This window comes from Triticum urartu, chromosome 5 (assembly GCF_003073215.2).
Source record: "Triticum urartu cultivar G1812 chromosome 5, Tu2.1, whole genome shotgun sequence".
Lineage (NCBI taxonomy): Eukaryota > Viridiplantae > Streptophyta > Magnoliopsida > Poales > Poaceae > Triticum > Triticum urartu.
This window is the reverse complement of record NC_053026.1, coordinates 531,499,005-531,524,815: the sequence shown is the minus strand read 5'-3', so window position 1 is coordinate 531,524,815 and position 25,811 is coordinate 531,499,005. Positions and strand designations below refer to the sequence as shown.

The window sequence follows — 25,811 nt, the reverse complement described above, 5'->3', positions numbered from 1 at the left end:
CCACGAGCATCTGACTCGCGTGTGCAAAAGGTGAGAGAGGTGGAACTGGGGATTGGGGCAGGAACTGACCGGTGCTTGGGAGAGACACCGACGGGGTCACCGGTGCCTCCCGGTGAAGAAAAACGTCGCCGTGGTCCGTAGACCCGTGGGGTAGCGTCGCCGCGCGATCCACAACCGCAGGGAGGCCGCTGTCCGCTGCAACGGGCGGCTCGCGCGTCGAGGGCCCCAACGCTGCCGCACCAGACGCCCCTGGCGCCGGCGCGCGCCCTTGACGGAGATCCATCACCGCGTCGCTGAGCTCGGAGACGCGGCGCTCGAGGTCCGGACGCCAGGTGATCAGGTCGTCGAGCTTGGTCATGTTCGCGTGCACCGCCGCGGTGTTGTTGCGGAGGTCAACCCGAATCTCGTCCATGGACTTGGTGAGTCGGTCCATGTACTCCTTCATCGACGGATCCATCTCCTCGATCTGCGATCTAGCTTGTCGAAGGCGTCGGGTTTTCACGAAATTGGCCAGATCGGAAGTGATGGAAGGGAGGTGGTTGGGCTCTGATACCAGATGTTATGATTACATTGATCCTCTCTTGGTTTAGCTCTCTGAAGTAGTAGCTTAGGTACAGGAGATTACAAGAATTGGTAGGAGTTCTTCGATGCAAGATGAACACAAGAACAAGTGGAAGGGAAAGTAGGTAGCCGACTCGCCTTGCTTAAGTAGCGTGGCCCTTCGAGTGTAGCTGGTTGGCCCAGTCCGGCCCAGTGAAGCGGGGGTTTGTCCATGGTACACGCTTGACCCGTGTACCGCGCGTGTCGTTGGCGCTGTGGTGGGTGCCTTTCCTGGCAGGGGCGCTAACAATTCAGATGCCAAGAAGTCATTAGGTGTATACCAATCAAACATATCACCAGCTCTTGTGCGATTACAAAGAAAACAAAATCCCAGCTATTTCACAGCAACCATCTGAAATTCAAGAATTGCCCTGGATCAGAGTTCAGGACTTAGGTTATATTTTAGACTGAAGAATGCGCCTATCCGAGCATGCATCATAAGTTGCAGTGCAGTACATACATATCCGAGCATGTCATAGTTTGCAACGAATTCCAGCCCGCAAGCTACTCTAGCTGATGCATCTAACGTCGATTTACAACGATGGCGAACAATCATGACCACTTGCACGGTGCACGGCCACTGGACACAAGCAAAACCAGTGGTGAATCATCGGTAGCCCATGCCATTACTGCACACAGGGAAGACGCAACGATGCGTCGTCAGGAGTAACATCGTCCAGCCGAAAATACTGCCTCGACTCTGGCCAGGAACCCATGCCTCGCCTTGGCAACACACGGTTAGTTAGCCCGCTTGAATGAATCATTGCTGGTTTTGCTGCCTCTGCTGGGGGAAGTTCGGGTTCGGCATCTGATTCTGCAGCTGGTTTTGCATCTGATTTTGCATCTGGTTCTGCATTTGGTTCTGCTGCTGGTTCTGAAGGCCCACCATGCCCTGCTGCTGCAAGCTCTGACCGCCTCCTTGCATGTTCCCGTATAGCCCTTGCTGCTGCTGCTGCTGTTGTTGTTGTTGCTGCTGCTGCTGCTGCTGCTGCTGCATTTGCATTCCCATCATGCTCGTGGTATTTGCGCCTCCCATGCCGTACACTGCAGTAAGCGATAAAGGAGAATTACTTGCTCAGAAAGTATATTTAAAATTAAACTGCGCTAGGGAGGGTCAAGGAGGATTTCATCGAAACTAAAATGACACAGAAACGATACAGAGCGCACAGTTATGAATCATACGTGACTAGAAGCTTTTCGCCTGCACCACTATCTAAAACAACTACAGAGCTAGATACCTGCACAGAAGAAACCCAAATATATCTGCAATAGCAGTGCATCAAAAACCAGCGCATCTAACTTTTCCTCGGGACAACCGTTTTTGTAAATACATGCTGAATTATGCTCCAAATTTAACTGAAGAATAGTTAATTAATGTATGTTTTCTTCTGAACTGTGACTATATCACACCAGCTAAGTAGTCCAAGCAGGATGACACAAGTACACTATATAGCTGTACAGAAAATTACGCATTTCCTTAATTTATTAATAATGACGAAAGCCTAAAAGAGGATGAATGGTACATACTTTGGTCGGTCATCATTTGATGACTCCTCTGAGGATGCCCACCAGTCAAACCAAACTGCTGAACAATCATAAGAAAACAACATTAGAATTTATAAATGCAAGAAAGGATATGCAAAGAATAAGTCACAGCAGAAAAAAAATGGAGAATTATAAATGCAGTGCACTACTGTGTTTCAACAAAAACATCTGCAACCAATGTGACTTGATGATAACAAACAAGAAAGGCATTTACCTGCATTTGCGGCATCATTGACTGTGACTGCATTGTTTGCATAGTCCCAGGTATGTTTGCCATCTAAAATGCACACAAAAAAGGCAGTTCAATCAGGACAGGAATATGTTCAGAATATCCAGAAGAAAACCTGACAACTGAACAAACTCGAATCTTTCTTCATGAGCTCATGAATGTTCGTGAGTACGTCCATAGAGAGTATAATTATCCTCTCGAACAACAACCTTATAATTTTTACATGACTTAATAAAAAGAAAGGTGTTATCTAACCATTTGTGAGTTTGAAGATGCCTGTGCAGCAGTATACATTGCACTGTTTGCAGCTCCAGTGAACTGGCCCAAATGGCTTCTCAACTGATTTCCTTGGTTCAATTGGCTCTGAGACATGCCTGGCTGCATGCGTGCAGCCTGCATCTGCCTATTCTGAAACTGTGACAAGGCTTGTGCTTGGCTGTACTGCATCTGCTGTTGGCCAGCAACCTACAAAAGGTTTTCAACAGCAAGTTATGAGCTTTGTGAAACTAAAAACAATTATATTTCCATGTCTAGAAAATATAGAAGTGGTCAATGGTAAAAATGCCTGTACTTTTTGCTGAGCTTGTCCCTGTAGATCTTGTAACTGAGGAACCGAGCTCTACAAGAAAATTGTAGATTTAGTACAACAACAACAACAACAACAACAACAACAACAACAACAAAGCCTTTAGTCCCAAACAAGTTGGGGTAGGCTAAAATTATAGATTTAGTGAGCACCGAAAATTGTAGATTTAGTGAGCACCAAAAAGTACCATGTTGGGATAAATAGTGTAGAATTTTTGCAAGACAGCAGTACAAAATCATAAGAAATACGCTCAGGAAACCGATAACATTGTTGTTGCCAATGCCACAAGCGCAACAAAACCTCTTTAAAACTGAAAAGGAAAGTTACCTTACCTGTGCTAGCATCCCAGCAGCTGATGGCCTCAGCTGCTGCTGCTGTTGCTGAGATGCTTGCATCAGCTTTTGCCTCTGCTGCTGTGGTGTCAGATGTTGCTGTGGTGAAGGGGTATTCATCATATTGGTGCCTGACCTAGGGGAGTTAGCATATGGCATTGGAGGAGTAGACACATTTTCAAAATTAGGGGTTCCGGCAGTTCCAGGCGATGGAGCAGATCTGCCAAGTAATTGTCCTCCAGATGCCTGCATGAAGCGTTAACACATCCGATGACTAAGATAAAAGGATCAAACGTTTCATTGAATTCAGGCTAGTGATTGCTATCATCAATCCTCAAATAAAAACAACAGAAGGTACTCAAACCAACACTTAATACAGTTCACAATAACAGGGACTGACATCATATGACCAACCAGTAAACAGGAAAACAACACCTCGCGGGGAACATTAATGGCATGCAACAAAAAAGGAATATGAGCAATAAGATGGATTCCAATTTCAATATGTACACGACTTCTATGAGTGCTAATACTGATGCTACACAAACCTGCATTGGATTTCCCTGGGCGCTGACATTATTAGGTGAAAATGCTGGTGTATTTTTGGGATAGGCGCCTGCAAATATAAATAGCTGTTAGATGCTGATACTGGAGCGTTTTCTGACACATGCTTTAAACGCAAAAGGTTATGATGCACTTGATGTCAGCTAAACATGGCATAAAAAATCCTAATAGAGCATGACAAAATGTGGAAATATCACACGATCTAATCTTACCAGAATTATCACCAAAATTATGAGCCCCGTCTCCAGTAGCAAGTACTTCCATTAGATGGCTAGGAAGAGATGAATGCATCTGCCTTTGGTCTCCCGATACCCGTAATCCTGAGAATCAGGCTATTTCAGCATTGAGGGTCCATAACACAAATAGGAGACGTACATGAGTTATTTAATTTAGAAGTCCAAAAAGCATCAATGTGTTTTCACCTTCACCATAATTTACTGCCGCTCTAAGTAGACTTTCCTGCTCCTGTATCTTTGCAGCTTGTGCCTTGTCCAACATAGGACCAAGATTTGCCCCTTGACGGGCTCCTAGACCATGAGTCTTACGGCACTCAGCGATTACTCTCTCAGCAGTTTCACACGCATTCGCAATCATGTCTATCCGAGCCTGAAAAGGCAGCAAATCCAATTTTATTTATCAGACAACCAACAGATCAATCAATAACAGTGTGATACAGGTTTGCATTTTCCACATCAAGCACCTTTAACTTTTCCATTTGAGAAGGCACGGGCAGATTCGTTATTCCAGACAACAACTGTTCCCTCTTTGTAGTTTCCTCAACTTCCATCTCCGGTAAGAGCTTTGACGACAGCATTACAGGCAGTACTGCAATACACACGCAGGTCAAGCAGGAAACATGATGTGATACTAGTAGCAAACGAAGAATAATCGTATGCATTGACAAAAGCAACATGGGACCATTAAATTGCAGCACATCACAACAATCTAGAGAAATCCTGAAACAGCATTTTGGTAGTTGATTTTCTACTGATCCCCTGTCACACTTATCTATCCCTGAAAAGAAATTAGAACAACAACACCTGCCTATGAAACTGGACAGGGTTCTTCGTATCAGATGTGTCATTTTCACACCTAATTGAAATTGAAATCTCTGAACCCATTCAACCGAAACATCATGCGTGCTCATAGGCCATCATGGTCCCAGAACAATTTTACTAGCCAGAGAAAGGAAAAGATATCGCATGGCACATATATATAACTGAAAAAAAATATTTAAAAAATTCAGAGGAGCTCACTCACTTGCAGCGTTCTCGGCGTTGACGTTCCTGGGGTACACGACGAACCCCTTGTTCACCTTCTTGATGTCCTCCACGATGTTGAAGAGCTCCATGCTCACCATGGAAAACTGCCCGAGCACGTCCTGCCTGCCAGCCGCCATACCATACCAGTCAGCAACCAATCGAATCGCGCAGCAGTAGCATAACTATCGCACACGGGCCGGAGGATCCACCGAAACCCTAGGTCGGGGATTCACTCTAGGCGGCGGCGGCGGCGGCGAGCAATGGAGGGAGGGGAGGGGATGGGTGAGCCCGAACCACTTGGGGGAGCCGCTGGGGTTGACGCGGGCGATGGCGTCGAAGTCCTCGAGGATGCGGGAGATGGCCTTGTAGAGCCCCACCGCGCGCGCCCGCATGCCCTCCAGGTTCAGCTGGCTCTGCACCTCCCCGTTGAGCCGCTCCGCCCGGGGAGGCGCGGGCTGCTGCTGCTGCTGCCCTCCCGCCGCGGCGCCCGGAGCCGCCGCCGCGTCCATCGCCGGAGCTGGGGCTGGCGGTGGGGCGGAGGAGGAGGGGTGAGGGGAGGTTGAATCGGAGGGTGTTCGGATCGCCGGCGTCTGGCAAAGGGTCCGGTCCACTCGAACACTCAGCGGTCAGCCCCTCCTCCCTCTCCACAATGTCTAAAAAAATGTTTTTCTTCAAGATATAAGATAAGGAGCTTTTGAACTGAGATGAGATGAACTGAAATTCCAAAATACTCCCTCAGTCTCAAAATAAAGGTCTCAAATTTTGCATAACATTGTACTGAAATTAGTATAATATAAATATAAACGGTTGATGACATCAATTATAAAATAATATGAATTTTTTAACTCAACCACAAAATATACTTTTTTTAAACCTCTTCATGTACATGCCCGGCTAACTACATGCGCCCTCAGAGCATCCACCCATGAAGGATTTTATGTCGTCAGGTCATCACAAGGACCAATCTCCGTCATTTGGTTTGGACTAGCGGGTGAAAATTTTGTTCCTGTAGCATCCTTGTTCGGTTGGTACTCGTCCCTCTCACATTGAATCCAAAGACATATGTTCTTCACACTAGGGGTAAACGTGCCCTTCTTTCTTACTTTATCGTAAATCATTCTCCTCCACTTCTCTAGAGGTTTCACGCCACCGCCAACATCGTCATTTCACTTATTCGCCGGACGAGGCCAGGGCACAAACTCATGCCCTATCCTTCGACACACCTTCTTCTCAAGCTAAGTGAATTTCACACACGTCCTCTTTGTCTTCCTTCTTACGCACCGACATCTTCTCCTCACGCACCCCAAAATCATTAATGATGGGAGAAACCAATATATCACCTCTCACCTTCATCGCCAACAAGATCCCTTCAGGCACTACGCCTCGATCTACTTTCCTCTATGACAAACTTCAGATCATAAGATCGACAAACCATTATTCATTGGCAGTACCCTCTCTTGCACCTTCTTAAACTAACTAAACCTAGCACCCTTCCTTTTCATCTTCTTTCAGACATCTCACTCTGCCACCTTTCGGGGGCCCAGCCCACACAGTTATTTACCTCTCTTCTTTACTCTTACCAAGTGAGTTCTTCTCACATGGTTGACGGGTGTGCCTCGGCCATCAAGTTGGGATGTCACACCAAATCACTAATAAGGCAGGGAAAAACTTAATGTGAACCCTTGTCATCTTCACATCCCCTCTCCCTTCCCGCTACTAACTAATCACCCTAAGGTAGTTCGCTCCATATGCATTACTGTGGAACAGTCATAAGAACATCTCCAGTGGATCGCTCCATACGCATTATTGTTGAACGGTCATAAGAACATCTCCAGTGGATCCCTTTTCCTAAACAATTATGGTATAAGATGATTTGGGTTAAAGAAACTTTGTTCCAAGAGATCCCCTTTCCCCAAAAACTTTTCGGTGATCACTAAAAACACCCCAACTCACCCCTTCATAGAGGGAGAGACGCAACTTCCCCTATACTCCCATCCATGTTGGCCCGAGCCAAGAGGCTGGTTTTTCACCGCCTCGTGTCCCCCATATGCAACCTTCCGCTTCGACTGACATGCATCCTCATTGCTAACGAGCACCACACCACCATCGGGCCCGCACGGTCGCGCCACCACCAGGTTTAGCCACTACTCCATCTCCCCTCGACACCGGTGTAGGTCGGAGTACACCTTCGAAACAACTAGAGAGCACAATGCCAACAAGTTGCTCGACGAAATTCCTCGCCTAATATTTATGCAATGAAGAATTTCAGAGTTCATCGACAATGTAATAGTTCATACATACTTTTTGCAGATGAGTTCGCTTTCTGAGTTGTTTTTCGACAACTCGTCATAGGGGCAATGACAATGATTTTGAAATGGAAACGACATTGTATGTGTTATATGATGTCAAATAAGAGGTTGAAGCATCATGGCTCAGTGTCCGGTCGTGTGGTAGTTCATCGGAATAAGCAAGTCGGGCATGATAAGCTTATGTAGGGTTATTTTGGAGAGAATCAAATGTTTCGCCATAAAATTGTCCATGAAGTTCATTGTCTCTACTTCATGCAAAAATGGGATGCAGCTGGTCAACTTGGTCATAATGCTTTGAAGAAGGTTGTGTCATCGGTGTGCATGCTTGCAATGGTTGTCGAGCTGATTCTATTGCTGGCTGGATTGGAATTGTAGAGATCACAGTCAATTAAAAGTTTGAATAAATTCGTGAAGTGTTGTCATTGATATCTTTGGAGGGAGATATCTCCAGCACCAAATGAAGCTGGCACCGCAAGGCTTCTGCAAATGGGTGCATCAAATGGCTTTCCCGGTATGCGTTGAAACATCGACTTGCATTGGAGGTGGAAGAATAGCCGTGCAGCAAGGGCGGTTGCCATGTAACCTGCAAAACACATGGCAACTGGCAGCTTTGAGTGTGGGAGAGGAGACGGGCGTGTGGGCGAACTGATAAATGCCCACACACCAGCCCCTGTGTGGGCGAACTGCTAAACGCCCACACACCAGTCCCTCCGTGTGGTGAAAACGAACGTGTAGGCGACCGGATTAATGCCCACACACCAACCCAGTCCTACGTGGTACCACAAACATGCCAAGATTCGTGCAACCATAAACGGACGTGGATCCACGCGTGTGAACAAGATGCAAACGCCCATACGTGTAGGCATTAGTGTTTCCGTTTCATAAATGATGAATGTTGTGTGTTTGAGACAAAACTATACGAGTTATTTTGATGGTAAATGGATATGTCTATGTCTACACAAGTGTTGAAGATGCTCTAAGGTAATTTTCCACGCTTACCCTTTGGGAGACATATTTTTTGATCTCATAGAAATTAACAATTCACTATACAAGAAAGCACACCCACATCTATTATTAAATACTTTTTTCGTTCCAAAATAAGTGACTGTACTCGCTTATTTTGGGACAGAGGGAATATTTAAGAAAATGTTGACAATTGCAGTTTGATCAGGTGTAATCTGGTTTCACTGTTTGCAGAGTTGGCCCACTTGATAATCGTCCTAGCCAATATGGTCGGTTGAGCCAATTACTACTACGTTGTACAGATGCTGCATGTATTGATTGATTTACATCCGCAGCTCTTCGAAGAAGTCTTCGTCGTCGTCGTCGTCCAGCGGTGGTGGGGGAGGGGCGGCGGCAGCGCGGCGGGCGGCGACGGCGGGGTCGACCTCGACCTCGGCCAGGCCGTCCCGGAACGCCCTCGCCATGTTCTCGAAGTGGTTCCTCGCCACGGTCGTCAGGCTCGACAGCCTGGGCCTGAACTCCAGGTACTTGTCGGCGACCGCGCCGTGCTCGCCGGCCGCTTCGGCGACGAGCTTCGCCCTGTCCTTCTCGGCGCACTCGTGCAAGCGCTCCAGCGACTTGTCGGCCTGGCTCTGCAGGTCCTCGAACAGGTCGCGCTTGGCCGGGTCGTCCAGGTAGTAGCCGAAGGCGTACGTCCACCGGAGCATCCGCCGGCACTCGGCCACCTGCCGGTACGCCTCCTCCAGGAAGTCGAGCTCCGTCTCCACCACCCCGAACGCGGCGGCCACGGCCTCCCTCTGCGCGCCGTCCTTGCCGAGCGCCGCCGTGTCCTCGAGCGCCTTTTGACGGGACCGCTCGTGCGCGCCCCAGCGCTCGTAGTAGTGCAGGTACCGGTCGACCGACGCCTTGGCCTGCGCCCGCCGGAGCTCCTCCTCCGTGTACTTGCCCTCCGCCCTGGCGGTGTTGTAGGTGTTGCAGTTGTAGTTGCCGCCGTCGTGCTTGTCCCAGGGGCCCAGGCAGAGCCAGCAGAACTGGTGCTTGCACGGCGGCGAGCACGTCATGTGCATGCACCCCTGGTTCTTCTGGATGGGGCGGCGGCACTCCGGGCAGTGCTTCGTGTTGGCCAGCACCCACTGCGCCGTCTCCGAGTCGGAGCGGTTCTTCTCCAGCCACTCCCGCACCGTGTCGCACGCCACCGGGCGGTGCGCCTCCTCGCCGCAGGCGAGGCAGAAGCCGTGCCCACACGCGCACCACGCGTCCAGCTGCACCGTGCACTTCTCGCCGTCGAACTCCACGGTCCGGTCGCACCCGGGCGCCGGGCACCACCGGATCCTCTTGCTCTCCTCCACGTACGAACGGACCAGGAACTCGCCGTACCGTTTCGCGTCGTCGGCGTCGGCCACGTCGTCGACTAGGTCGCGCACCACGGCGGCGGAGCAGCCCATGTCCGGGCACCGTATCGACAGGCAGCGCGCGCCGTCCCCGACGGCGGCGCGCACGTAGCCGCTCCAGCACCCGCGGCAGTAGAAGTGGGCGCACCCGGCGGACCGCATCTCGCCGGGGGCGTGCGCGTCGAAGCAGATGTAGCAGGTGAGGGGCGCGTCGTTGACGGCCACGGAGACGGCGTCGCCGTCCGGGGGCAGGCCGACGGCGTCGCGGACCTTGTGCTCGTCCGAGAACCACCGCTCCCACACGCCCTGGGCGCTCCACTTGAAGTGGCGGAGCACGGCGGCCGCGAGCCCCGGCGGGAGCGCGATCAGGTCGGCCACCCGCGCCGTGTGCTCCTCCTGCCGCGCGCGCACCTCGTCCATGGTCAGCACGGCGTACTGCGTCGCCGTGAACCTCATCTCGTCCAGGACTTCGCCTTTCTCATCCACCTCCTCCAGCCCCTCCTCCTCGTCCCCCTCGTATTCATCGTACATGCCGTCGTCGTCGCCGTCGCTGTCGCCATACAAGCAATCATCGTCGGCGTCGTCGCCGGCGCCGGCGTCATTGTCGCTTTCGTTGGAGGCGGTCCGGAAGCTCAGACGATCGTCGTCGTCGCCGCCCTCCTCGGGGCTGCTGTAGAACTCCTCCTCGTTGTCGCTCGTCAGCGCCATGGCTGCCCTAGTAGCTAGCTAGCTAACCTGGCGATCGACCGATCGATCTTGCACGTCGTAGCTAGGTAGGTACTGGTGGTGGTATGAGGGTTTGGCCCGAGCGCCAAGCTCTTATAGATGCTGCATGGCGGCCATGGGTGCCGAGTCGGGCTAGGGTTTTGCACTGCCAATCAATCTGTGTTATCAAGCAAGAGCAGATCATAGTCGGATACTTGTAGCTAGTAGCAAACGTGCGCTTCGCGTCTCCAGGGGAAAAAGACACGTGTCCGTTTGTTACTGCCTGAAACATTTTTTTGGCTTGTTTAATGAATGGATTTATTTATTTATGCCCGTGCGTCGTTTTGTTGCGAAAATCACACCGTTCTTATTTATTCTTCATTCATCCTGTGTCCAGTTGCGTTGCACTGCACCCGACGAACGTGTTCACCTTTTTACGAGAATTCCTTTTGAATTGGTTAGATTGCTTACCACATGTGTTATATGATTTTTTTTACAAAAATTCAGAAACATTAAAAAAGATGGCAAATTTTAGCATGCTCCGTCTTATCTTCCCTTTTCATGTGGAAGGGATGCTCCTACCGCTGCGCTAAATAAGCGTCGCGCCGCAAATTTATCCTTTTTAGCACGCGTGCAATCGGTAGAGAGGCTTCAGCGGATGCGCAATAAGCGCGCGCCCGACATTAGAGTTGGGCGCGCGCCGCGCGGTCCGAATCGCCATCACGCGTTGTGTATTTGGTGCGCCCGCTTCCGAGCGCCGCACACTCGAGTGCTCGCGCCGCACTCTCTCCGCCGCGCCACCTTAGCCTCGCCCGCGCCGCCGTCGGCGAATTGATCTGGTGGACGCCCGCGCCGGCACCCCCCTCACCCCTTCCTACACCTGCGACGCCTCCGCTGCCGCCGCAAACCCTAGCGCGGGGAGGTTTGGCTTCGCCTCCGCCGGAGCTCCTCCAATGCCAACGGCTTGATTGTTGATGTGCCTTTCGTTGGTGTGAACTTTTATGTCATGAACTTGGTTTGAATTTTGAACTTGGTTGGATGATGTTGTGGGCATGAACTTTTATGTTATCAACCTGTTTGTGTGATTCAAATTATGCCATGTCTTTGTGGACGATTGGCGCGTTTAAAAAGGAGCCTCTGGCTAGTACTGCTACAACAGAAAGAAATATAAGAGGGATAAACGATGTATACCCTCCAATCGGCCATGCGGTGGCAGTAGCCGCGGCCTTCTTGTCGGCGTCGGTCAATATGGTGATGTGGACGCGGCTCGGCTCGGCGAGGCGAGGCGAGCGGAGGAGTGCGCGAGAGCCTCATCTCTTTTCAAGCTCTAATAACATGAGGAAGAGAATCCCTTATAAACCACTCCAACTCTCCTTCCACTTCCGGGGTGGGACTAAACTTCCCACCACCTTGTCATGCCACTTACATGGCTCCTTAGAGATCAAATCTGAAATTGTCATATGGGCTCTAGGCCCATCTCATATTTCAACACCTTTCCTACTCCTCCCGATACAATCTCTCCTATTCTCTATGCTTTAAATCATCCACGTATGAGCTACTGCCTCGCCGATCAACTCTTCGTTTGATTTCTGTTCGGCGCTGATTGATTGAAGCACAAGTGCACAACGTTGGTTAGCTACCTAATATAAGCAGCTGGATGGGCTTCCTCGCGGATGGATCGATGGAGCCATGGAGGCGCTGCGTACGTGATGACCCAAGGCACCGATGCATGCCGGCGCTGGCTCCGTTGTACACGCAGTCGCCACCGCATCTGTCGTCTGTGGATCCGGACGAGCAGCCGCTTGTCGCCTGCGGCGCCACGTGAGCCACTTCATCCAGCGACCGAGGACGCCGGCCACTGCTTGTGAGGACGCTGGAGCTAGCTGCCACATCCGGTGGGGACTTGCTGAAGTTCGCAATTAGAGTAACTTTAGCAGATCTTGCATTCCGTCGGCTCGCAAAACGTGTTTGCAGTTCGTGCAGAATCGTTTTTACGAGCCGGGGCGGACTGACACAGATGCAGACCCTTCAAACGGATCCATAAAAAAATATATTCGCGAAATATGCCTTTTTACGGATCGGTTTCTGTGGGATCTATTCGGGCACCACCGCGACGCCCCGCAAACAGATAAAATGTAAATCTCACATTTGATATAAGATTTCACAAACAAGTTTAAAATGAAACAACATAAACAATTTTACGCGCAAATAGAAGCCAAATTCACTACGGCTAACGCAAAAGAGGGCCCTGCAAAAGGTTTGCGTCCATGTCCGGCATCATCTTGATCGATCTTCACTCCACCATCGAGTCCACCTTGAAGTTCATCGGCGCCACCGAATCCACCTCCGGCGCTTGTTCCAACTCCCGCACCGAAATCATCCACATTGCCACCATATGGAGCGGAGAAAACATCACCGGAACTGTAGCACGGACCGGCCGACGCCACCATTCTTCTCTTCAAGATTTCTCTCCTTGCCATATCATGCCATGTTTTGATGAGGTCGTCCATGTCATTGCGGTTCATTGACATGATCTTGTTCTCTTCGGCGAGCAACATGGACATGGATTTGTTTTCAGCGACGCGTGCTCTTCTCTCCTCGATGGCAGCTTTGCGCAACCCCTCTTCTTTGAGCAACTGCCACTTTTCTTGCTTCTCCTTCGCCTTCTTCTCGGCCAATTCTTTCTTGATCTCCAACGACTTCAACAACATCGACTCGTTGGATTGCACCATGGCACCAATCTTCTCCCTCAAACTCGATGTTTCCTGCTCTCTTTTCATCTTCTCCTTGGTCTTCTTGTCGCCATCGGGCTTGTGCAAATTTCTTGGGCCATCATCATCCTCATCTTCATCCATGTTTGTAAGTGAGCCTCTCTTTGGTGGGGATTCTTTGTCGATCAACTACCACTTCTCGCACTTTTGGAGCAACTCCCAACAATGCTCTAGTTTGAAAATTTTGCCTTCCGAAGCTTCCATGTCCTTGTATCTATGTTGAGCAATCTTGTCCTACACAATGTGAACGAAGTGATCCAATCATTTCCCATGATGCAATATGATGATGCACAATTTGAACAAAGGCAAAACAAACTCACATAGTCGGACTCCACGGTGCCACTTGGAGGTGCATTGCGTACTTGCTCCAAGCAAGCTGCCCAACGGCTGCACATAGGCTTGATATTCTCCCAACGCCCTTGAAGCGACCGAAATGTGCGTGGAGTCCTATTGGGATGCTTTGCCATAATGCAGAAGTATTGATCTTCGATTCTTTGCCAATATCTTTTGGAAGTTTGAGAAGTACCCATGCATGCATCAAGAGATATCGCACTTCATGCTTGAATCAAAGCTTGATCTTCCAAGATCGTGTAGTTCTTCGATCTTATGCTTTTCCCAGATTTTGCTTGCGATTGCTCAAACGCTTCCGCTCCGATCTCCTCCAATTCGTCCGCACAACCATGATCATCCACGCCGCCCTCCGTTTCATTGTAGTCGAATGGTTTGAAAGGGGCTTGATCAATGTCAACCGCGTTCGTGTCCAACAAGTTCACGAACTCGTTTGTTGCATTGTTCGAACCATCGCTATAGCGAACGATAACAAGTCACAAGCTATCGAGAATAATGGCGAAAAATGAAAGGGAATCGCCAAGACCGAAGACGCATACCTTCCGGCCATTTCGTCGAACACCTCGCTCGCGGGAGGAGCGGCACCGTTGAACGGCATCGCCGGAGCACCTCCTCGCGGGGGGATGGAGTGAGAGGTTGAAGAAGGTGGCTTCTTTGAAGCCGGAACCTTCCTCCGCTTTACGCCCGCGACCTTGTCGACCTTCTCCGCCACCGACCGGGATCGCGCTGCCGCGTTGGCGCCCGGAGCGCGGGCCATCGCGGCGGGGGCAGCCGGATTCCCGCCCTGCACGACCATGTTGCCCTACCGCTTGCGGGCAGGCGCGACTTGTGCTTGGGCGGCAGCGGCAGGGCCAACATGGCCGGCGACAAGATCCGCCGAAGGGGAAGGAGCGTGCGCGACCTCGACGGTGACGGGGGGCAGCATTGGGTCGTCCATGGCGACGAAGGACGGCCGGGGAGGAGGAACCGGAGCTTGCGAAGGGGGGCCATGGTGGCGGAGAGTGCGGGAAGCGGGAAGCGGTGCGCGGAAATGTCCCTCCCGCCAAATCTCGCACGGGATAAGGATTGAGCTCGGTCAGCCTCCCAGCCCATGAAGATAGAGATTGGGGGAGAAGATTTGCCGCGCCCCACAAAAATATTTACGGGCCGGGACGGGATACGGGGTCTGATCGTGCCGATTTTCCGGCTCCAACCCGCAATTTGGTGGTTATTTTGCGGGCTGGGGCGGGATGCGAGGTCTGCTAGAGTTGCTCTTAGGACGCCGCACCATCCTAAAAACACTAAAACGACAGGTTTCCAACGGCCGCCTCAACTGTGTCTTCTATGCTGATTATGCGATTTTACCTATCCTTCCTATGAAGAATTGCACTCAAGTCACTCATCATAGTATATATACAGTAGATTTTTGGAAGCAGTGTATTTCCTACCTGCACATTATTTGAACAAAATTACACTGCATATATTCAAAGAAATTACATGCTACAATTGTTTGAGCAGAATAATTTCCAAACTTCAAATTATTTATCAGATTATAACAATGTTGATTCCTTTGGTATCATTTTATAAAGTGATTCTATTTTCACGTCTGATCTGTGCTATTTTCTCGAGTGTTTGACAAAAAACTACCACATTAGGGGTTGTCGTCCCACTGAACTACCACATTCAAAAAGTGACTGATAACTACCAAAAAAAGTTAATTTTGTGACTAAAAACTACCACTTTCGGAAAATGGCCAGTTTACATGATTTAAACATGTTTATGACATGTGGGGCCTGTCTGTCAGGGCTGACGTGGCAGGAAAGTCAACTCCATTATTTCGAACAGTTAAGTTGACCCTTATGACAAGTGAACCCCACACGTCAGCATCACCTCCTTCTTCCCCCTCATCTCTCTCTATGTGGAATTTTAGCAAACACCTCATGTGCACCTCTACCGCGATGGAAGACTTGCCGGACCTCCCTCTATACGCCGGCGAGCTCCTCAGCTTGTCGCCCCCTGCCACCTCTCCTTTCCCTTCCTCCCTGCCTTCGCTTCTCACACGCGTGAGCTCGCCCTGCCATGGCGCCTCGGCCTCTGCTCTGTCCGTCGTCGGAGCTCCGCGCCAGCCCGCCTTCCCTTCCTTCAGTAGTCAATTCTTCAACAACCGAGCAACACGCCCGCAGCCACACCCTCACACCACTCTACTCCAACGTCGCCGGCCTCCGTGAACCCCATCCCTCTCACCCATCTGCTTCCCCGTTTCCTGCCTTCACCGCCTGCCATGGCCGGCCCCAAGCGCCTCCTCCCTGCCTCGCTGCTACCTCTTGAGCACTGCGTTGGATTTCCCCGAAGAGGAAGGGATGATGCAGCAAAGTAGCGTAAGTATTTACCTCAGTTTTTGAGAACCAAGGTATCAATCCAGTAGGAGGCTACGCTCGAGTCCCTCATACCTACACAAAAACAATAGCTCAACGCAACCAACGCGCTTAGGGGTTGTCAATCCCTTCACCGTCACTTACGAAAGTGAGATCTGATAGAGATGATAAATAATGTTTTTTTGGTATTTTTGGTATAGAGATGCAAAGTAAATAAAGTAAAAGCAAAGCAATAGTAAAGTGATGGAGATTGATATGATGAGAAAGAGACCCGGGGGCCATAGGTTTCACTAGTGGCTTCTCTCAAGAGCATAAGTATTCTACGGTGGGTGAACAAATTACTGTTGAGCAATTGACAGAATTGAGCATAGTTATGAGAATATCTAGGTATGATCATGTATATAGGCATCACGTCCGAGACAAGTAGACCGAAACGATTCTGCATCTACTACTATTACTCCACTCATCGACCGCTATCCAGCATGCATCTAGAGTATTAAGTTAAAAACAGAGTAACGCCTTAACCAAGATGACATGATGCAGATGGATAGTTTCATGCAATATGATAAAAAAAACCATCTTGTTATCCTCGATGGCAACAATACAATACGTGCCTTGCTGCCCCTTCTGTCACTGGGAAAGGACACCGCAAGATTGAACCCAAAGCTAAGCACTTCTCCCATGGCAAGAACAACCAATCTAGTAGGCCAAACCAAACTGATAATTCAAAGAGACTTGCAAAGATAACCAATCATACATAAAAGAATTCAGAGAAGATTCAAATATTATTCATAAATAGACTTGATCATAAACCCACAATTCATCGGTCTCAACAAACACACCGCAAAAAGAAGATTACATCGAATAGATCTCCACGAGAAAGGGGGAGAACATTGTATTGAGATCCAAAAAGAGAGAAGAAGTCATCTAGCCACTAGCTATGGACCCGTAGGTCTGAAGTAAACTACTCACACTTCACCGGAGGGGCTTGGATGATGATGTAGAAGCCCTCCGTGATCGATGCCTCCTCCGGCGGAGCTCCGGAACAGGCCCCAAGACGGGATCTCGTGGATACAGAAAGTTGCGGCGGTGGAATTAGGTTTTTGGCTCCGTCCCCGATCGTTTGGGGGTACGTGGATATATATATAGGAGGAAGAAGTACGTCGGTGGAGCTTCAAGGGGCCCACGAGGCAGCGGGGTGCGCCCTAGGGGGGGCGGCCCCTACCCTCGTGAGCACCTTGTGGCTTTCTTGACGGAGGGTCCAAGTCTCCTGGATCTTATCTGATGAGAAAATCACGTTTCCGAAGGTTTCATTCCGTTTGGACTCCGTTTGATATTCCTTTTCTTCGAAACCCTAAAACAGGCAAAAACAGCAATTCTGGGCTGGGCCTCCGGTTAATAAGTTAGTCCCAAAAATAATATAAAAATGGAAAATAAAGCCCAATAATGTCTAAAACAGTAGATAATATAGCATGGAGCAATCAGAAATTATAGATACGTTGGAGACGTATCACTCGCTCGAAGCCCTCCCGCGTCTCCTCCGCGACCCCTGTCTGACGCCAGGGCCGAGCTGCTTGCCTCCCTTGCCATCCACCACCATCGCCTCCCTCCTTCCGCCGTTGTGCTGTTGGCCCTCACTGCCGAGTGTCTCGTCAGTGGCCTCCTCCTTGCCCCGTGCTCCATCCAGCTCCGCCGCCTCCCATCATCCTCCTGCCTGCGCCGCCCCTTGGACTACCACCACTAACGCAAGCACCTGAGTAACGGCGCCGGCGACTCGGCGGCGACCAGGTTGCGCGCCAAGTGGTAGTAGCTCGCCGGTGTGCTCCTCTACTGCTGGTAATTAAGGTGTTTGTTGAAATGCCAAAGAGAGAGGGGGAGGAGGAGGAAGAAGAAGGTGATGCTGACGTGCGGGGTCCACTTGTCATAACGGTCAACTTAACGGTTCAAAATAATGTAGTTGACTTTCCTGCCACATCAGCCCAGACAGACGGGCCCCGCATGTCATAAACACGTTTAAATCGTCTAAACTAGTCATTTTCCGAAAGTGGTAGTTTTTAGTCACAAAATTAATTTTTTGGTAGTTATCAGTCACTTTTTTGAACTAGATAAAACCCCGCGCGTTGCTGCGGAATACGTTGTAAAATATACTAATGTGATTTGATTTTATTGAACATGAATATTTGGATTAATAATACAATAACTAAAGCTGATTATACATATGTGTTATTATATAATTTTAAAATATTTATTAAATATAACTATCTTTTCTTCATGCATGGTACATATGATTTAGAATTGGCAAAATATATAATGACGAAATTATATTATCCATGCAGCTAGTTAATCTATGATTTTGTGAGAAAATGTCGTTAGCGCTTCATGGTTAATTATTGGGTTCTAAACTATTTGTTTGTTTGTTTTTGCGCATGGGTTGCCCTTGGCAGTCTTGAAAGAAACTGAAATAAGGGCCACACTTTGGGAAAAATAATTGGAAGCTAAATGGATGCTTCATATTTTGGTAAGAACAAAGGCATGATGGTGAGGCACATGGGCTTTTTGACAATTGGAAGGAAACTTTTAAACATGAATTATATATGGCGTTACCCCATAGAGTTAGGAAAGCAATATGTACTGCTCAAGAATGGCTCGATAATCTGATGTGATCATTTTCCTTATTTCTATCTTTTGCATGATTGTTAACTTTAACTTATTTTTATAAGATATCCTACTGTTTCCTGTCAGAATAATTTTTTTGACTGAACACTACATGTACCCCTTGATGTCTACTACACAACCTTCTTTTTGTAGACGTTGTTGGACCTCCAAGTGCAGAGGTTTGTAGGACAGTAGCAAATTTCCCTCAAGTGGATGACCTAAGGTTTATCAATCCGTAGGAGGCGTATGATGAAGATGGTCTCTCTCAAGCAACCCTGCAACCAAATAACAAAGAGTCTCTTGTGTCCCCAACACACCCAATACAATGGTAGATTGTATATGTGCACTAGTTCTGCAAAGAGATGGTGATACAAGTGGTATATGGATGGTAGATAAAGGTTTTTGTAATCTGAAAATATAAAAACAGCAAGATAACTAATGATAAAAGTGAGCGTAAACGGTATTGCAATGCTAGGAAACAAGGCCTAGGGTTCATACTTTCACTAGTGCAAGTTCTCTCAACAATAATAACTTAATTGGATCACATAACTATCCCTCCAAAGTCACTAATAGCGGAGAACAAACGAAGAGATTATGGTAGGGTACGAAACCACCTCAAAGTTATTTTTTCTGATCGATCTATTCAAGAGTCTGTAGTAAAATAACATGAAGCTATTCTTTCCGTTTAATCTATCCTAGAGTTCGTACTAGAATAACACCTTAAGACACAAATCAACCAAAACCCTAATGTCACCTAGATACTCCAATGTCACCTCAAGTATCCGTGGGTATGATTATACGATATGCATCACACAATCTCAGATTCATCTATTCAAACCAACACAAAGTACTTCAAAGAGTGCCCCAAAGATTCTACCGGAGAGTCAAGACTAAAACATGTGCCAACCCCTATGCATAGGTTCATGGGCGGAACCCGCAAGTTGATTACCAAAACATACATCAAGTGGATCAATAGAATACCCCATTGTCACCACGGGTATCCCACGCAAGACATACATCAAGTGTTCTCAAATCCTTAAAGACTCAATCCGATAAGATAAGTTCAAAGGAAAAACTCAATCCATTACAAGAGAGTAGAGGGGGAGAAACATCATAAGATCCAACTATAATAGCAAAGCTCGCGATACATCAAGATCGTACCACCTCAAGAACACGAGAGAGAGAGATCAAACACATAGCTACTGGTACATACCCTCAGCCCCGAGGGAGAACTACCCCCTCCTCGTCATGGAGAGCGCCGAGATGATGAAGATGGCCACCGGAGAGGGATTTCCCCCTCCGGCAGGGTGCCGGAACGGGTCTAGATTGGTTTTCGGTGGCTACGGAGGCGTCTGGCGGCGGAACTCCCGATCTATTGTGCTCCCCGAAGTTTTTAGAGTATATGGGTATGTATGGGAGGAAGAAGTACGTCGGTGGACCTCCGGGCTGTCCACGAGGCAGGGGGCGCGCCCAGGGGGGGTGGGCGCGCCCCCACCCTCGTGGGCAGCCCCGGACTCTCTTGGTCCAACTCCGATACTCCGTGGGCTTCTTCCGGTCCAAAAATAAGTTCCGTGAAGTTTCAGGTCAATTGGACTCCGTTTGATTTTCCTTTTCTGCGATACTCTAAAACAAGGAAAAAACAGAAACTGGCACTGGGCTCTAGGTTAATAGGTTAGTCCCAAAAATCATATAAAATAGCATATAAATGCATATGAAACATCCAAGGTTGATAATATAATAGCATGGAACAATCAAAAATTATAGATACGTTGGAGACGTATCATACCTTAATCATATATGCTTCGTTGTTCTGATATAAGAAATGATTAGATGTCATAATTTGTAAAAAACCCAAATCAATAAACATGCAACAAATAATTCGATCTTTCATCCATCTCTAAACAGAATTACAGAAGGCATGGCAAAAATAATAAGAAAATCATATAGCACAACCTTATGCTAAAGTTGCAAGATAATAGGAGGATTAGGAATGGAGCAATCAGGAATAGCCTGCTACAATTTCCACAAATCAAAAAAGGAATAGCCTGCCACATGGTACATATGCCATGAGGGGGAGGACATGATAAGCAAATCATGTAGCATAACCTCACGCTGAAGTAGAAAGATTACAGGAGGATTAGGAATGCAACAATCAGGAATAACTTGATACATTTCACACACACAAAAAAGGAATAGCCTGCTACATGGAACAGATGGCATGAGGGGGAGGACCTGCAGGCAATGGAGAATACAAATTTCGCCGAGCACTATAATCAGTATGAGAAGAAATAGAGGTGCATGAACAAAATTAATTGCAGGGCAAGATTAATTTAGGAGACACAATCAAGGATTCACGCCAGGGGTTATTTACCTGCTCATGGGCGTGGTGCTGCAGTCGAAGGCTAGATAAGAGTAGGGGACTTGTCCATGATTCAACAGGCAAGAGATGCGGGGTGGAGGCGCTGGAGATGACACCAATTCCACCGTGGAGCGAAGGTCACGGCGGCGGCTGCGGCAGCAGCATGCGACATGGGGTCGGTCGATAGTGGAGGTCTACAAATTCAACACCTTCAGCAATTACAGTAGCAGTAACTTCACTAACTTGTAGGTGCTTAGTACCAGATGACAGAACAGCTCGGGTAGGGAGACTGGGAGAGGAAGACGAGGACCAGGCCCTAGGTCACCATCCGCTCCGCCCGGGTGCATCAGAGGAAGACGATCCAACTTGAGCTGATCCTGCGGTCACCACAACGCGTTGCCCCAAGATTTTAACCTTTATTTGTCGTGATTAGAGGCTGGAAGCTGGATGGCATGGGGGAGTTTAAGGAAAGGATGTAATGACACCGCTGATTAAGGGAGACGAAGCAGATGGTGTGGTGGAACTTTATAAAGTAGAGAAGAAGATAAAGGATTGGGGATGGGAAACGTCCGTCATGTGAGTATACACCTTGCAACGCAATCTGTGCGCTGGTTAAACATAATTAATGACACGGGATCATGCATAAAGTGGATGGAGTTGTTTACCGTAGGAAACAAAACACAAGAGGCAAGAGGGGGCTGGGCTTCGGTCTGCTTGCATGCAAGTGGAAACTGAAGGCCTGATGTGGTACGTATGGATGTTTATAATTGCTGACTTGGCTAGATGCTGATGTAGATAGCCTGCATGTTTGGATAAATATGGTAATGGGGATGAACTTCTTAGGTATATAGGATGTGGTAGTTCAGTGGGACGGCAACCCCTAATGTGGTAGTTTTTTTGTCAAACACTCTATTTTCTCTGGTGTTTACTGCATCCCATAAACTGAGAACAGAGCTTCAACAGTCTTATGTGAGTGTTTTTTCTCGCATGGAAGAGGATGATCTGCATATATTATTTTATAAAATTTTTATGAGCATGATTTCTTTCATTTGCCATAGTCAATCCTGCTTCATTCACTAGAATGTAAAATTCAATCCTTTAATTTCAAAGACATTACTTTTTTTAATATTTGAAGACCTGATCATTATGTGCCAGGCTTGTATCTCGTTTGTGATAATAAATAGATTGTTGCGTGTGTTCATATTGTTGCAACCACGGGTTATGCTACGCTTATTGTATAATACCGATAGATGAAGGAGTTGCATGTGCTCATATTATTGCACACAAGGCTTGATGTTAGAAATACAAGGACTTGATTTACGGGGCTTGTAAATTGGTTGCATTAACTTAAAAATGCCTATAGCATGTCAGCAGTACTATATCGTTCAGTTGTGGTTGAACGTATTTTGTTCCATGATCAAGGTGCCTTATCCACATGGAAGGTTCCTATGCATATCTTTACTGAAAACAGTAGGTGAGTGTCAATCTGTCGCAGCTTTTAAATTTTACATTCTTGAAATTTTTGTATGGTTAAAGGATATACTTTTACAACCTTCTGCACTTGTGCATGTGAAAACTTGGATCACTTATGATGTTTGTTGTGCTATACTTCTGACAGAATATGTAGTGTAGCGCATGATAAACTTACTACCTCTCCAGGTTTGGCCAGTCAAGGTTGGATAACGAAGAATCTGCATATTTATGCGGATGATAGTTGTTGTTGATTTTTATGGTGTTATATAAACTTGCTATACCCCGTTGCAACGCACGGGTATTTGTGTTAGTGATATGTAAAATTATAATATAATTTTACTGAAAGCTCCCTTAGGATGATTGAGTAATAATAAATCAACTAAATCCATAAACGGTAGATATTGCATTGACTTCTGGAGTTTGTGCCTCGCTGTGGAGTGTTTTTTAGTTGGAGAAATGTCTTCTTGTCGTAGCAATGCATTAATTTTCTTCGTTGCAACGCACAAGCATATTTGCTATTAATAGTTATACTAAACGAATAAGCAAAGCTCCCGTGGTGTCCGTGATTTCACCATCGCCCATTCGATCGAGTCCTCCTCCGCGTCCACTGCGGCCGTCCTTACTTGGCACGCGCGCCCGATCACTGCCACCATGACCACAAGGAAACTGTCCAGCACGTGCGCCCGGGCTGCCAGGCGCTGGAGCACATACCGAGGGTCGTGGACGCCGCCGTGAGCCGTCACCTCCATCCACAGTGCGGCAGCCATCGCAACACGCAGCCGCATGTGCGGCGCGGCGGTGAACTCGACCAGGAGCGTGCGGAAGGCTGCGGCGCAGGCGCGCAGTCCCCGCGTCCACGCCTACCCGCCTGGCCAAAAGCTGGAGCGCGGCCCTGCAGCGGGCGCGGACGTCGCTGGGCGGCGGGACATGCGTGCGGCCAACTGCGGCACGTAGGCGCGCGACGCAGGGGTCGAGGCCCATCGCCTTGGCCGGAACCTCCGCGCGGACGTGGTTGGGCGGTGGGACGCGCGTGAGGCGGCGGCGGGATGCGAGGGAGCTGGTGCAGTGCACCTGGGCGTGGCACGGCGTGCAGAGGAACACTGCGTCGGCATGACAGTGCACGTTCGCCCCCGTGCCGCACAGCGCATAGCGCGGCCGCCTCACGCCAGTGGACAGCATCTCCGAAGACGTGCGGCGGCTACGCGTTCTTTCTTCCTGCACCTGCAGGCAGGCAGGAGAGGAGAGACGGGGGTGGACGACGAGGAGGCAGCTAGCTAGCGTGGTGCAGCTGCATGTGCATGGCTTGATTCCTCTCGCCCTAGGCGACGCGTATTTGAGGACGAAGAGAGGGATCCCATGCAAGTTGATCGCCGGTGGATGTACGTGCGTACGTACGTGGGTGCAAACGGAGGCGACGCGCCGCCCTTGTTTTGTCTGGCAAGGACGTGGAGGAAGGAGGGCTGGGCGATTCCCATGCCAAACAATAATCAACAACGTTGACGGCCGTGGTGTGGCGCTGCACTTGCACAAGAGGGCGAGCCGCCACCTGGAGATGCCTACTTCCCTAGACCAGACTTTCAAACTACTCCTACTATACGTGACTGGCGTCTGGCGCCCACTATCTGAATTTTGGTCTAGCTAGATATTCTAGTCCGACACTAGATATTCTAGTTCCTCAAAGCTAGCAGAACGAGTGCAACAGTTTCGCACCTTGCCGAGCTCCATTGGAATTTTTTTTCCAAAAGATTTGGATTTTTTTTCTATGAACACATAATGGATGGTCTCTATGTACAACAACAACAATAACAATAAAAACAACAAGATGGTCTATGTACCCGTAAGATTTCTATGACTTTTTTTAGAAACATGGTCTGGCGTCTGGCGCCCACTATCTGAATATTAGTCCAGCTACCCCTCGTTGTTTTGCGTGCTAGATATTCTAGTCCGATACTAGATATTCTAGTCCGTGAGAGCTATCGGAATGAGTGCAACATTTTCACGCCTTGCCAGGCTCCGTGGAAAAAAAGTAAATCCAAAAAATTTGAAATCATTTCTAATCTGCGTCAAACTGCAGCGCCCACGACGAACCGGTTAGGAGCCATCGGAGAAGATATGGATCGGTACATTTTCTGGGCGTGCTCGCCCAGCTTGGCTGAGGATCCGGGCCTCCGCCTCCGCCGCCGCCGAGGATTTTTCGGTCCTGCTGCCACCGGTGTGTAGGGGATTTGGGATTGGATAGGGAGGGCATCGAAAGCAAATTTGCTTGGAGCGTCGGACCTTGCTGCATATTTTGTGCAAAAATCGCGTAATCAGAATCTATGCGGTCGATCTCTCATCCGATGGCCCAGCAACAATTTTTCTATTTTTGCACAGTAAGCTCAGATTCTATTGTAGTCGTTCCCCCGTGAAGACCCCTTTGCCAAATCAGCGACAAGAACTTTGCAATCTAATGCTTGCTTTATACTCCCTTCGTCCTAAAGTTAGTTTACAAAGTTGAGTCAATTATTTTAGGAGGGAGGGAGTATGTGACAAGTTCAAGTCTGCTGCAAGAGTCAGCCCCTCTCGGCAGGCCAAAGTTTCCAAAATTTCAGGTTTGTCCAGTTCTTCAATCATAGCAGAAGATTCCTAGATAGGCTCCAGCCTCGTTACGAGCTACTGCACTGAATGATCCTCTTGTGCCATCCGTGAAAGCTGCACCATCAACATTAACTTTTGAAGTTCCAGCGCAGGTGGTAACCATCGTGGTGCAACGCCTGACGATGGCAAGGGCAATCTCTGAACCGGCTTCTTCAAAACTTGCAACTCGTCAATGAAACAGTTGACAAAAACCGTGCATACTAGCTTGGCTCTGGTGCTCCCCTTATTAATTTCATTTGGGCATGAAAAATAGCACACATGGTGACAACCAACCTACTCACTTCAATATGGTTTAGAGATTCAAACATAGAGAAAAGCTAGTTCCGCACCAAAGGTTCAGCAGTGTTCTGTATGTGATGCACCACATATCGTCTTCACATAGAGACCAAACGCATCGGGTGTGTGTGCACTGAATCTACGATTGAAACTAGGAATCCTCCGCTCATCGGACCAGTAGTTCATGGAAACATTTGCACTCTAGATTTGGGCTTAATACAAAATGATATGTAAGATTACAATATAATTTTATTAAAAGTTCCCTTAGTGTGATTGAGTAAGTCAACTAAATGCATGGACAGGAAATATTACATTTACTCCGGAGCTTGTGCCAGCGTTTTGGTGATGACGGAGCTTGGTGGATGTAAACTTATCTTTTTTCGTAGCAATACGTCAATTTTCTCCTGTTGCAACGCATATGAGTAGACCAGTAGTAGATATACTAAACGAAT

The 25,811-nt window shown here is 48.5% G+C and overlaps 2 protein-coding genes across 3 annotated transcripts; both read right to left on the bottom strand.

The window, feature by feature from the left end:
• Positions 1–953: 953 nt before the first annotated feature.
• On the bottom strand, positions 954–5,771 carry LOC125510413 (mediator of RNA polymerase II transcription subunit 8). Of its 2 annotated transcripts, none has more exons than XM_048675584.1 (12): positions 5,413–5,771; positions 5,117–5,241; positions 4,557–4,681; positions 4,279–4,462; positions 4,069–4,176; positions 3,841–3,908; positions 3,293–3,538; positions 2,946–2,993; positions 2,630–2,839; positions 2,360–2,422; positions 2,128–2,185; positions 954–1,644 (listed from the first exon to the last, which is right to left on the bottom strand). In XM_048675584.1, the coding sequence occupies exons 1-12, from the start codon at positions 5,625–5,627 to the stop codon at positions 1,361–1,363; spliced, it is 1,734 nt and encodes a 577-aa protein (XP_048531541.1). In that variant the 5' UTR covers positions 5,628–5,771; the 3' UTR covers positions 954–1,360. The 2 variants fall into 2 exon arrangements, with proteins under 2 accessions (XP_048531541.1, XP_048531542.1); XM_048675585.1 differs by having other exon boundaries at positions 2,128–2,182.
• Positions 5,772–8,713: 2,942 nt separating this feature from the next.
• LOC125556607 (probable E3 ubiquitin-protein ligase ARI5) lies at positions 8,714–10,489 on the bottom strand. The gene has a single exon (XM_048719302.1). It carries the CDS (start codon positions 10,487–10,489, stop codon positions 8,714–8,716), a length of 1,776 nt encoding a protein of 591 aa, XP_048575259.1.
• Between the last annotated feature and the right edge of the window lie 15,322 nt (positions 10,490–25,811).